Source organism: Gouania willdenowi, chromosome 10 (assembly GCF_900634775.1).
Source record: "Gouania willdenowi chromosome 10, fGouWil2.1, whole genome shotgun sequence".
Taxonomy (NCBI): Eukaryota; Metazoa; Chordata; class Actinopteri; order Blenniiformes; family Gobiesocidae; genus Gouania; species Gouania willdenowi.
Window position 1 is genome coordinate 20636039 of NC_041053.1, and position 13831 is coordinate 20649869.

Genomic DNA, 13831 nt, shown 5'->3' on the forward strand with positions numbered 1-13831 from the left:
CTCTGCTCGTCAGGACGCACGCTGATTGGCCGAGGCCTAGCAAAGAGTGCCCGGGGATCCTAAACTGCAGGCCGCACTTAGCTTACTTTGAAAAATAAACCATAACAATAACACACAATTCCGACAAGAGGGAGACACGCCGATAGCTTCAGAAGACCACGTTACCAGGTAAAATTAACTGGAAAACACAAAAGAGGCACCACGAACAAGACGCGAGGGCCCAGTGGGCCTCTTTCAGCCCGCTGGATAAACAACATGGAAGATAATGCGGTACAAGCTGCTCCACTTAGCTTAGCCAGCTAGCTAGCTAGCCGGGCGGATGGCTTTCGTCGCAATGAAAAGCTGCTAAACTACACAATAATACATCTAGCCATTTTAATGATGCGTGCAGCCGTGTAAAACAGCGGTTATGCGTTTGTAATATGTCCTCGAAGCTAATTTAATTGTGCTACGTGATGATCTTAGTTAGCCTTGGAGCTAAAACAAAATGGCGCTCAGAGAATCAGCCCTAGCTGTAGGCTAAGCTAGCTATGATGGGTGGAGGGCGGTAGCTCCCTCAATGTGTATCGCCATAATGTGATAATTACCGGTGATTACTGTCTTGTAATTGGTTTTTAGTCATATCTTTAGTTGTTCTAATGTCTGGAACGTGACAATTTTTTTTTAGCACCGTTTAAAAGTTAATAACACAGAACTGAAACGTCACTGGACAATGTTGTTGTGACATATTTGCCATATTTCAAGTCGTCATGTGACGAGAGGCAGTTCATTTTTCTGGTCAAACAGAGTTTTTCATATTTCAGGCTGTCAGTGTGTCTGTGTGCGCTCAAACCACACTGACTGGAGCTACCCTTTTGTCTCAGTCGGTTTGTGCCATCAGCCGGAACCAGCTCCAGGTGTTTTGATGCTTCCTCTCAGGTAGAAGCTGTATGTAGTACCTTCTACAGACTGTAGAGGGAGTCCACGTATACCATCAACACTCAGCTCATGCTGTGGGATCCTGGTTTATACATGTTATGTTTATTTCTTGAAGTGTAATGTAAGGGTAAGCTTTGTTTACCAATATAAAATTACCAGCATATACATTTGATAAAAAAGTATTCCTATTATTGTTGAATAATATGATTTCTCATGAGTGGGAAATAAAAAACATTTTATTTTTATTCTTTATCGTAAAATAAAAATACTGCAGTCAACAATTTTTTTTATTTATTCAGTTCATTTCCGACATGGTTGCATTCACAGAAATTCATTTGACATTCAGAGCAAAATCACATCATTGTTTTTTTTTTTTTTTTTTTTTTTTTTTTTTTTTTTTTTTTTTTTTTTTTGTCCTTTTTCATGCCGGAAAGGGCGACGGAAAAAAGCATTATGCTTATCTAGATCCGTCCCCTAATTTGAACACAGATAATTTTACATCCAACCTCGTTTCTTCCCCTTTTTTTTTTTTTTTTTTTTTTTTTTTTTTTTGTGATGTGTTCTCGTCTGCAGTCATTGTTCCTGCTGTTACTCCTCATCACAGTCTTTTTCCCCCGTATTTCCACGAGCTTTCTTTTCCAGTCGTTGTTACGTTCCTCCAACTCTCCAACTCCTCAGTTTTCAAACAACGATCGAGTTTGACAAAAATAGCCAAATGTTAAAAAATACATTTCAAACAGGTTTCCAACAACTGAACAGCTACTGACTGCAAATCCCCACTGAGCATTCCCATTATAATGCAACAGACTCTCAATTATTCTGTGATGTTAATTGTTTATTTGCAACTTTGTCTTGGTTTTAGGGTTCGTGCTAAATTGCGTTTAGTTATAAATTAATAATCTACATTAGCAAAACATTCTCTTTAATACTTTAGTCTTTTTTATATCTGAGTAAGCAAATAACTGAAAATAAAATAATGGCCACTGGAATTAATGTGTTGCATGGATTTAGCACTAAACAGCAAACATTTGGACAATAAGCAGGCTGTAGCAACATGAATGATCATCAGTAATAATGTGTTCAACAATTACATTAAAAAGGAAACTTACTATACAAAAGGCAACAAATGAACATTATTTTAAAATATGTCAGTCATCAAAATAACTGTTAGGCTCTCAGAAATACAATTTTCTGGCGTCACCCTTAGCGTCATCAAGGTGAGTAAACAAGGTGGAGAGAGAGAAGTAGAGGATGTCTAAAATTTAAATGCACAGTAATGGAGTCTTTTTGACTACTTGATTGTTTAAATGAAACAGCCATGTAATCATTAACAGATACACTTACATTGGATTCAACCAGAGAAATATACAGTATAACTGGGCGTAGCCTGTCACTCACTCACTATTACTCTCTCATATTTTTCACACAAACACGCACATGTTTTTCCTGCAAAAGTAATTTACTCCAAATCAAGGCAGAGATGTATGTGTAGAAAACAACAATGTACCTTCTGCAAATTTGTCAATATAATTGCAAGGGTTGTCCCCATCCGATATCGATCCAATATTAGCCTGAAAACGAATATTGCATTCAAATTTCCGGCTTTTCTGTTTTGTTTTTTCAAATTCATTTTGTATTTACTTTATTCAATTGTAGAATACTGTAGATATTATGTCACCAATTGGTTAATAATAAATGGGTCACTTTTTCTCATACCTACTGTTGCTGACTATTGTTCTCTGTTTGAGTAACATCACATGATCAAACCTTTTCTAACATTCCACACGACAAATTAAGTTATTTTATCAATGAAAAAAAAAGTATGTATGATTCATGCTGATATTGGTATCGGCCGATACGCAAGGCTGCAATATCGGTATCATATTGGAAATGAAAACATTGTATCGGGACATCCCTAATAATTGCATATAAGAATAGAGCAACCACAAGTAAATGGATGTGTTTCAGCAACGAATGCTCTGTGGCATAGGTATTCGAAACATTTTGTATGTTGATATAAGTAGACATTTCACGGGGGTGCCACGGGGGGCGCTGTGCCCCGTTTGGTGAAGCAATGCAGGAATCAATATATTTAAAACAATACAAAATGTAACGGAAACTGAATTGCACAAATATTGATATTACACAATTTGATAGCAACAATTAATTACAATAAAGTATGTTTGTTTTGCTATAACGTTTAAAGGAAACTGTAATTGTTTACTTTTTTGTGGTTGAACAAGTCCAGAACAGATATTAGAGATAAATCATACTTTAGCTACAAGCATTGCACATTACATTTTAATATAACTTGTGTAAATTTTATTTAATTTTTTTGTTGAATCGTGACCGGGGGGTTGTTTTACTCTAGTTTAGCACAGTGGTTTTATTTATTTAGACAATGTTCCTTATTAGGCCTGTATTGAAGTAATACCGATTTAAAAGTTCATGTGAATTTTTTGTACGTTTATGGTTTGTGCAATAAAAAAATGATTAAAAGGGATTTTTGTTGTCATGTAAATCTCCTAGTAATAGAATATGTTTAAGAAGCATATACTGTAAGTGTAAATTATTAAATTTGTCTTTCACTGCAGCCTTATTTTAGTGCATGTTATGTATTACAATTGAGTGTTGTATTAGAGGTCTAAATCTAGGGCCCTATAAAATCAATTTTTTCCCCCCAAAGTCCATGTTTTCCACTTTCATTTTTTTTAAATTATTTTTTTTTAGAAATATTAATCATTTTTTTCAGAAAATTAGTTTTAAGTCCTCTGAGGAAACAAAATACATTCTAATAATAATAAAAAAAACATAATTACCAGTAAACAAAAATGTATGTCAAAAAAATATAATAAGATACATTTAAAAGGTACATACAGTATAAGTTGTAGTGACATGGATTATTCTGACTGCTCCTTTTTAATTATTTATGTCATATAAATATGTATGAGAGCAGCAATAATGTCACCCAATTTCCCCTCAGGGATCAATGGTTTACTGAATCTGAGCAGGTTTATTGTTTATGTTTTGATCAACTTAATTGAAATTAAGCTAATTTAAATTATCCTGATGACATCATTCCAGACCCTAATGATTACACAAAAATGGACGCAAGGATACATCAGTTATTTCACCACTAGGGGCAAGAATATTTGACAGTATCACTAGTCATCATTAATCTACAATGTTTCAGACTTTACAATCCCTGGCATCGATGGTCTCGTTCATAACAACACGCAACTTTTCCCACGGATCTTTTGTAGCTCTGTGGAGATGTTGATCAAACGTTCTCACCAGGTGAAGCTAATTAAAGCTGCTCACATTTTTGGACAGAAAAAACGTAAAGAGTTTCACAAGCACAGCAAAGTTAAGCGGGCACTGGTTAGCTCTGATTTTAGGTGTCAGTGATGATTTGCATAGTTTTTTGGCAGTTTAGATGGTGTCTGGGGTGGTTTAGGCATTGTTTATGGCAGCCAGGACAGGAGGGGGGCGGTCGGTGCACCTAGTGAGCGGTCCCCGGAAACATTTCCTCATTAAAAAATTTTTTTTACTTGCCTCACTTACATAGTGACAGCGTTTCATGCTGATTCTGTCTATTTCCGCGTTTAACCGTTTTCATTGGTCGATTCCGTGATTCCGTCCGCGATTCTGTTGACGTGGATTTTATAGGGCACTATAAATCTAATATTCTTCTGTTGCCTACTGTCGAGGGTCAACATTTAATTTCAAAGCTGTCTGAAGTAAAAACTGAAGCTGTCATTAGCTGTCAATGAGTTCAGGATGTTTAAGCTCATCTGAAGAACATTGACAGAAAATTTGATCAAAGTATGTTCTGGGAATGGTGCTAAACATTATTAACGTTTCTACTGTTTTCTCTGTTAAAGGGGTTTATTACATTAATGGACGGAAGTAACCGAAGATTCCTACTGCTTTTATTTTAATGGTTACGTCCTCAAATGTGAAAGTATGTATAGAAAATTATTATTTCCCATCATTACTCTTTTAAAAATTCTAACAGTAGGATCTCAGTCACACACAATGCTAATAAATTATTTGCTCTTCCCCAGTTTAAAAAAAAAAAAAAGTTTAGCTATGGATCAAGGGGGCGGAGTGTTGGAGCTTCACACTCAAGAGCTGAAGATGCCCCATGCTATGATCATGCAAGACTTTGGTAAGTAAAAGAAAACAATTGCTGGATTTATATATGGAAGTTTAAAGTGCTGCATTAGCTAAAATATATATGTACTGTAAGTGCAAATCCATTATTTAATCGTCATCTATTTAATTTAAATGTTAAATTTTATTAATTAGTGTTTCTTTCACCTACGGGATTCAGCGAGAAAGCCAGCTGTATACACAATAATACAGGATTTTCCAACTACAGACTGGGAAAGCAGGGATCTGACTGGTTTTAAATGTCTTTCTGCTCCAAAACTCCTCTCATATGTAGTGCTAGATAGGCGAGGACGACTGACTGCAGCAGGCTACTTAATTATTAGCACAACATGGAATCAGAAGAAATTCCTCTCACTCGGGGTCTGAGGTGTGTGAATGATTACATGTATATTGCACAATAATCAACACAAAAGGGGAAAAAATAATCAGTTCAAGTTCATATCAGTCCGATTCATCGGTTTATGATCGATTGTCCTTTGGTTGCAAGTAGGGACGTCAAGATTATACGTTTTCACGGGTAAATTACATTATTAAACGTCACAAGTAATTAATTGTTCACATTCATTTATCACAGTTGTACATAATCAGGGCTAAATCTTTAGCCTCATTTGCTTCTAAAATAGGGCCCACTCAAAAACCAAAGTTGGTTCACAAAATATACAACCAACACTTGATTACAAAACATGAGTGTTCATCAAATACTCAGTTAATCTCTTAAGCCTGACTTATATTTTGGCTTAATCAGTTTAAAAAAAAAAGGGTTTTTAGAACTTCATGTCAAAGTATATTGGAGAGTCGCACTTCGCTTGCGGGGCATTCAAAATGGCGCTAGCAAGTCCGCTACAAACAAATGCCAAAAATAAATATATCGCTCTTTGAAACTCAATTATGTAGGGATGGAACGAACTGATACTCACCGTGGAATCCGTATACAGTCGCTGACTCAGCGCCCATGTGTGGGAGTCTATTTTCAAGGGAGGAGCTGAGACAACTGCGACAGGATGCCAGTCACCCAAACCTTAAAGTTACAATGACCCCATCTTCAAGGTGGAAAAAGCGGTTCCCACAATAAGAGCAGCTCAAGTAACATGAGCTACACATATCTTCAGCATTGCAGAAAGCTCAAAAGGAAGCCTTTCCTTGCAATCTGGTGTTTTAGAGTAGGAAGACATCTAAAACTCAAGTATTCTAGACCTTGAACTAAATTAGAAAACCCCTGCTATAATTTAACTTTCATCATTACATTATCCCAGGTCTCACATGAAAAAGAGATTCAAATCTCAAAGTGCCTTCTCATTAAAGAAGGCTGAATAAATATATTGGAATACATGTTACATCTATAAAAGCAAGGGATCTCTGTCTGTGTGTTCCTCAAATATTTCTGCAAATTATAGTTGCATGGTACCCTGCGGTGCCAAATTGTAACGTTCCTACTATACTTGAAATTCTACACGACGGTACTACCGGTGCCAGTTTCCGCTACATAGCGGCCGCCTCTACTCTCCTCCCAGTTTCTGCACTGTCTATGCTCACTGCATGCTGCTACTCGCTTGTAAACAAACCAAAATGGGAACTACTGCAACCGAACAACACAGCTGCTGAATGTTTGGCTGTTTGCCTGTTGCTGGTGACTGGGTCTGCCCGTCTGTTAGCTGATAGGCAGTTAGTGTGTTTCTACACCGGCATGAAGGAACTGAAGACAGCTCCCCTTCGATAGGAACTTGCTTTAAAACAAACAAACAAGCGAAAGTTCTGTCTAACCCAGAAGCGCACACGGCTACAAACACGAGACAACACACTCACCATGGCAAAAGCACTGGGCTCGAGTGACGAGTCTGCCACGGCAGTATCGTCGTCAGTGTTGCCACTAATTTTGCTCAAAAACTCCGAAAGTCACATTTGGAACTGTTTTGGCTTTAAACAAGGCAGAGACTGTAAAGCAATAGGAGATCCACTTTTCAGGTGCTGCCACAAAGCTATAGGAACCAAATGAGGGAACACATCCAACCTCATAAAACACACATGACGTCACCCAGATTTATGTGTGAATACCAGGTTAGTATCAGTATGGTGGGCGGTAATGCTCCTTCCTTTGGCTTTCACTATATATATATATATATGTATATATGTATCCTATATTACAGTGCTAAATATTATGCTCTGCACCGTTCATTTAGTCTACTAGCTGCAAGTTAGTCTGTTTATACTGCCAGATTTCATCCCATTTGAGATTATCTTTGTTTGTTTTGAATTTTTATGCACTGACTATGACGATGACATGAATAATAGACATAATCAAAACTGTAAGGCCTTCTGTTGCCTTCTCATTTCGAATTCACTAAACCGTTCTGAGCTGTGACTGTTAACACCTCATTCACTTTCAATGCGGCATTCGGTGCATGTTTTGGCCTGGAAAGAGTGTGTGTTTCAGAAAGTAGTAATTTTTACACTGAACAGCGGGTATGGGCACTGCTTGGCAAATGTTACAATTTCCTGTCCTTCCTTTGTGAAACCAAGGGGGTTTATTGCCTGTTCCAAGTAAACCATCTTCTTGGCAAACTGAGTAAACATGAACATGTAAATCATGCCTAAAGGAATAGCCAATCAGATTGTCTCAGATCAGATGTTTTTTTTTTCCGTTACTATTATTAATTTTATAGCGCTATGTGATGACCTTTGTTGTAATTTGTGCTATATAAATAAAGATTAATTGATTGATGTGCACACTTTACATTTTGTCATGATTATGTTCAAAACTAGGTAAAGACAACAAGGAATTAGTTTGTGCTTTGGCTATCTTGAAAAGTACTCTAACCCCCAATTTCCACTGGATGCTGCTCCGCTGCATTACGTCACCGAAGCTGATAGGTTTCCACTTTCTCTGGTTTGACAAAATCATAACACAAATGTATTTCTGCTTTACATGGACTTTACGCTTGTCTTGTAGTAAGTTGTTAAAAAAAATGGTTGTTGTTGAAGCTATAGATATTAATCTTTTATGTAATTTTAAAAGAAATTAAATAATTTATGTAACACCAGCTCCACTACCCAACCCCCAATTGTGTACTTTTTACATGTAATAGGTTTTAAGTTGAAATGCATCTTTGCTTTCAGTTCTCTCTCTCATCATGGCATTGTTCATGTGTTTTGTGTTTACAGTGGCGAGCATGGGGGGTCTTGCACACATTGATGGAGAGCACATTGTTGTCTCTGTGCCCGAGGGCATGCTCCTCTCTGATGTGATGACTGATGAAGGAATCCTCCTGGAGCATGAACTTGAGGTGGAAGGCCTGGAGACACAAGTGGTTGAGGGACTGGAGACTGAAGTGGTAGAGGGCCTACATGCAGATGTAGATTGCTTAGAGACAGACGTTGAAGACCTACAGACCCATGTTGTAGAGTTAGAGGCTCAAGTAGTTGAAGGCCTAGATGGGGAAGTGGAAGTTGAGGGTCTTGAAGCACATGTGGTTGAGGGTCTGGAAACTGAGGTTGACGTTGAAGACCTTGAAGCTCATGTTGTTGAAGGCCTTGATGAGGAGGTGGAAGTGGAGGGTCTAGAGGCTGAGGTGGTTGAGGGTCTGGAGGTTGATGTAGAAAGTCTCCAATCACAAGGGGTCGATGCCCATGAAATCAGCAGTGATGACATGGTGCATTCTGAACACAGTGTCATCATGCCTGATAATATCCTGGGGACAGAGGTTGCAATTGAAGAAGCCCTGGATGCCCATCACCACCATGTTCTAACTGCAGACCTCATCCAAGACTCAGACCATCACCACGATGACATGCCAGACCAAGTTTTTGTTGCACAGCTACTCTCTGACCATCAGGACAACACACTTGACCACCAGCTTGTGTCAGAAGGGCTGATGGTGACGGAGGCCAACTCTGAAACCATAATCCATGAACAGCTGCCAACCGAAGTCGTTCCCTTGCAGACGGACGAAGACGACGATGCACAAAGTAGCTCTGAGGATTATCTCATGATCTCCTGTAAGACTACTTGTCACATGCAAACAGCACTGAAATTATTCAACTTTGTCTTACTTTTGCATAACCAGTTATATTTATGTTCAAAGTGGATGAGGTGGGAGAGAAGCTGGACATTGGAGACACTCCCCTTGAGATTAGTACTGAGGTGATGGAAGACAAAGATTGCAAAGAAGAGGATGGCTCAGAGGTCATTAAAGTCTACATCTTTAAAGCTGAAGCAGACGATGATTTAGGCAAGCAGTTTTTGAACATCTTTTTTTCTGCCTTCAAATGGAACATTGATATTCCAGCCATACAATATTTTAGCATCAACTTTATTGACCAGACAGTTTCTTTAATTTCAAGGTGGAACTGAGGTAATAACGGAAGATGACTATCAGAACGGCCACCCTGATCTAGAGGCAGCCTCGTCAGGCAGACTGGGAGTTGGCCGTGATAAGATGGTATACATGGCTGTCAAGAACCATCTAAAAGAAGAAGAGGATGATGACGAACATGACGAGACTGATGATGATGATGACGACGACGACGATGACCATAATGATGACATCAGTAAGTTATGAAACAGCCTTTGGGCTCAAAATTGTATGCACGTGCTGTCAGAGGAGTTATCTTACTCATTAACAAAAGTATCTTATGTAAATGTGTTTAAACTCAGCCAATTTTTAGATAAGCAACACATAAAAGGCAATTTAAAAGTATGTGTGAGAGACTTAAATCATACTAATATTAACACAAAACAATAATTCATAATGACACTCAACTGTAACACTGAATGCCTGCTGGCCCCTTCTTCTGTTAGCTAGTCACCAAATAAAAGTAACATAAAAGGATGTTTGTTAAAACATCTTTTGAAATACTTCAATGTCTGTACAGACAATACCATTGATAAGGTGAAGAATGGAGCAGCTGCACCTTTTCTACAAATCCGTGAGGGGATTGGTGCAAACCGTGTCCTTAAACCTAAAGCTAAGAAAAAGAAGAAAGGCGATGCACGGCAGTGTCAGACTGGTAAAATGAGCACTGATGGAGAAGAAATTAGTGTTTAGTGTTGGACATTTCACACCAAAGGTGGATATAAAGTATTAACGTGTGGCTTTTCTAACTTCTTTTTCCAGCTGTTATCATCGGACCTGATGGAATGCCGTTGACAGTCTACCCTTGCCACATATGTGGAAAGAAATTTCGTTCTCGGGGTTTTCTCAAGTGTCATATGAAGAACCACCCAGATCATCTGCTCAAGAAAAAGTACCAGTGTACAGACTGTGACTTTACGACCAACAAGAAGATAAGTTTCCACAATCACCTGGAAAGTCATAAGCTATTAAGTCATAGCAGTGAACGATCACCAGAATATACAGAGTACACTCGCCGCTACCACGAGTCCAGCCCTCTTGGTTCCGACAAGCTTATCGTCAAGGACAGAGAACCTAAACTTTATCATTGCAAGTACTGCGAATATGAGACAGCTGAACAAGGTCTGCTTAATCGTCATTTGCTGGCTGTGCACAGTAAGAACTTTGCGCATGTATGCGTGGAGTGCGCCAAAGGCTTCCGTCATCCGTCTGAGCTGAAGAAACACATGCGGACCCACACAGGTGAAAAGCCATACCACTGCCCCCTCTGCGAATTCCGCTGTGCAGATCAGTCCAACCTAAAGACTCATATAAAGAGCAAGCACGGTGCGGATCTCCCTTTCAAGTGCACCCACTGTCCACAAGCTTACGCAGACGCCCGAGAACTTCAGCGTCATATGGAGATGGTCCAAGGCCACAAGACACACCAGTGCCCACACTGTGAGCACAAGAGCACCAACTCCAGTGACCTGAAGAGACACATTATCTCAGTGCACACCAAGGAGTTTCCCCATCAGTGTGATGTGTGTGAAAAGGGCTTTCACAGGCCCTCAGAATTGAAGAAACATGCTGAGACTCATAAGGGAAACAAAATCCACCAGTGCAGGCATTGTAATTTCAATGCCCCCGACACTTTTACTTTAAGTCGCCATATTCTGTCTTTGCATACGAAGGATCTTCCCTTTAAGTGCAAGCGCTGCCGGCGAGGTTTCCGGCAGCCTGCTGAGCTGAAGAAGCACATGAAAACACACAGTGGTAGAAAAGTTTATCAGTGCCAGTATTGTGAGTATAACAGTACGGACGCTTCTGGCTTCAAGCGCCATGTCATTTCAATTCACACCAAGGACTACCCTCATCGCTGTGACTACTGCACCAAGGGCTTTAGGAGGCCTTCAGAGAAGAGTCAGCACATAGCAAGGCATCACAAAGAAATGTTAATGTAATTATATTGCACATACACACACACACTCTCTCACACACACACACACATAGTCTCCTGCTCCTGAGTAAACTAGTGTCACTCACCCAGAAAAGGTTTAGAGAGTATTAACTAGAAAATATCAAAAAAGGACCGTTGTTTGGTTTAGGTGTAACTTCACCCCACACAGGTAATGCTAGAACACATTTTAAAGGAAGTGAAGAAAGGCGTTGTATACATTGAGTGGGACAGCTGTATATTGTCTTGTTTTGTTGCAGAAGTTACTTATGAAGATATATTCAGGGTTTCAAATGTCTATATTTTTATACCCACACAGCTGAAATGCTGCAAGATGATGACTGTGTCTTGTAAAGCAGAAAGCGGTGCTTTGTAATTGTTGTGCTAGTTGTTTCAGTAAGGGAGATGTTTGCCTCTATGGTATCACCATGTATCTGTTTATTATTAACCAGCTTACACCCAAAAACTCGTCAATGCCGTTTGATCTGTCATGGACAGAGTCGTCATCCAGTTTCGAAGAACTTTTCAGTGAGCTAGACACAAAACGAATCATTTGCAAACTTCACAATTGGTCTTTGGGTATTGTGGAATTTCCTCCCAAGCCTGAAAACTTTTAATTCCATTGGATGAAAAAAAAATGTATAAAGATTTAGGATGTATTCTGTTAAATGTCTTAAATATAAAAGTTTTCTGGTATGCTCAACAGTTTGTAGCATGATCAAGAAGGGTTGCAGTAGGGACGCTATACTTTGAGTGTATACAACCACCACACAAAACAGTAACTGGTACAGATGATGAAAAGGTGTCACATTATTACGAGCTTGATAAACCCAGAGTGAAGTGGTTTTTAATCTGTCTGCCACTGCAAAGTTGCCTTTGTGTGATGTTACTTATAACACAGGTGTACTCTCAGCTCTCAACCATTGCAATCATGCCTTACATCTGTCAGTCTTTATCCATTAGACAGCTGACAAACAGCTAATTAAAAAAAAACTAGTGGTTTTTAAGTCTCAAAAATGCTGTTTCAATGCCATTCTTTCAAATTATGTGTTTGAGTCAGTAGAAAGCACTTTAATCTTTTCCTTTTAATTGTATTTTTAAATATGTATTGGGGGGGCTTATCATGGGGGTACACCTATACATCCCTAGGTAGTAAACACATACTAATATTTATGCGTGTGTAGGGTAAAGATTGTTTTGAGTGTCATTTCAACCACAAAGGCATCATTCACAACCCCATGGAAAAAAACTGTACTCGCATTGAAATTGAGTGAAACTATTTCCTGCTTTGTTGTATGGATATGTGATTGGCTTTTGTGTTTTGTTTGTGCTCACTAACAAGTTACTACAAACTTGTCCTCCAGTCTCGCAGAACCCAATCCCAAGCAAAATGTGGGGCTTTTCTTTAAAGTTGGTCATCATATTGGCATTAGTTTTAAAATATGCACATAAGTTGTGTAAATGAAAATGTGGTATATATTAAATATCCCTGCATTTGGTGTACTCTAGTCTATATTTTCTTTCATTTTCTCTGTAGAAAAAAATATATAACTTTTTTATGCCTCATGTTCAAGAAGAGAACATTAAATTAAGTGTATGAAGTCAGTTGAACTCACAAGTTCAATGTACTTTATATTTGTATCCCAGCATCTAGTACAAATGTACTAAACTGTGAATCTCACACACCTTATCTTCAGTTGATATCTTGAAATTTCATGCATTGAGGAAATGTGCAGAAGCATAAGTAAGGCATACATTTTTATTTATTCTTTGTTTACACTTCCCAAAATGACCAGTTAGATATAATCATTTTAGTTGACCCACATTACATTTTATATTTTTCACTTTCAATTGTCAAGCTCAACCTGTAAACTCAAATTGAACTGAACTTGGTACTTGTAGGACAAGTCATATTGTTTAATGATTATAATGGTTTGAGTTCAATAATCCAATGCAATATCACAATTGAAACAATCACAGAGGTATGAGAGAGAATGTAGAGCAAACCTCTGCCAAGTGCTATATATTCTCTTTAAGCTTATAAGAAATTTCTATTCCATTATTACAATATAGTAGGTCCAAATGTATGGGCACCCCCAATTCCTCCACTGAAAATGTGTGATGAATTGCACAATCTGGATCCAATCTGGATGAAAATAAGTGAGGCAATTGTGGAACAAACCCGGTGTAACGGAGTCAAATTTCATAAAGAGCAGTCAATTTCGATCCAGAAGTATCAGTATATTAGTATGGATCCCTTCCCAAATCTATTGTATTCTTTCATGTCATAAGGTCTATCGCTGGTTGAAATTTAGTTACAAGTCGTTAGAATGTGATATTGCTTAAAAAAAAAAAATGCTGGTGAAAATATTAGCATCTTGACAGAGGTAAAAAAAAAAAAAAAAACTTCCATAATAATTTTTATATCCTAATCACTGTGAAAGCTATCTTT

The 13831-nt window shown here is 38.3% G+C and overlaps 1 protein-coding gene across 2 annotated transcripts; it reads left to right on the forward strand.

Moving 5' to 3' along the window:
- On the forward strand, positions 1–12095 carry znf711 (zinc finger protein 711). Of its 2 annotated transcripts, XM_028459818.1 has the most exons (8): positions 1–168; positions 4803–4882; positions 4986–5089; positions 8254–9087; positions 9174–9320; positions 9433–9639; positions 9964–10098; positions 10206–12095. In XM_028459818.1, the coding sequence occupies exons 3-8, from the start codon at positions 5011–5013 to the stop codon at positions 11384–11386; spliced, it is 2583 nt and encodes an 860-aa protein (XP_028315619.1). In that variant the 5' UTR covers positions 1–168; positions 4803–4882; positions 4986–5010; the 3' UTR covers positions 11387–12095. The 2 variants fall into 2 exon arrangements, with proteins under 2 accessions (XP_028315619.1, XP_028315620.1); XM_028459819.1 differs by lacking the exon at positions 9964–10098.
- Positions 12096–13831: the final 1736 nt, after the last annotated feature.

Excerpts from the sequence above, each read along its gene's own strand:
- znf711 (XM_028459818.1), top strand. The coding sequence starts at position 5,011 with ATGGATCAAGGGGGCGGAGTGTTGGAGCTTCACACTCAAGAGCTGAAG. Across the intron at positions 5,090-8,253 it reads TATGATCATGCAAGACTTTG|TGGCGAGCATGGGGGGTCTT; the intron begins GTAAGTAAAAGA and ends TTGTGTTTACAG. Across the intron at positions 10,099-10,205 it reads TGCACGGCAGTGTCAGACTG|CTGTTATCATCGGACCTGAT; the intron begins GTAAAATGAGCA and ends TTCTTTTTCCAG.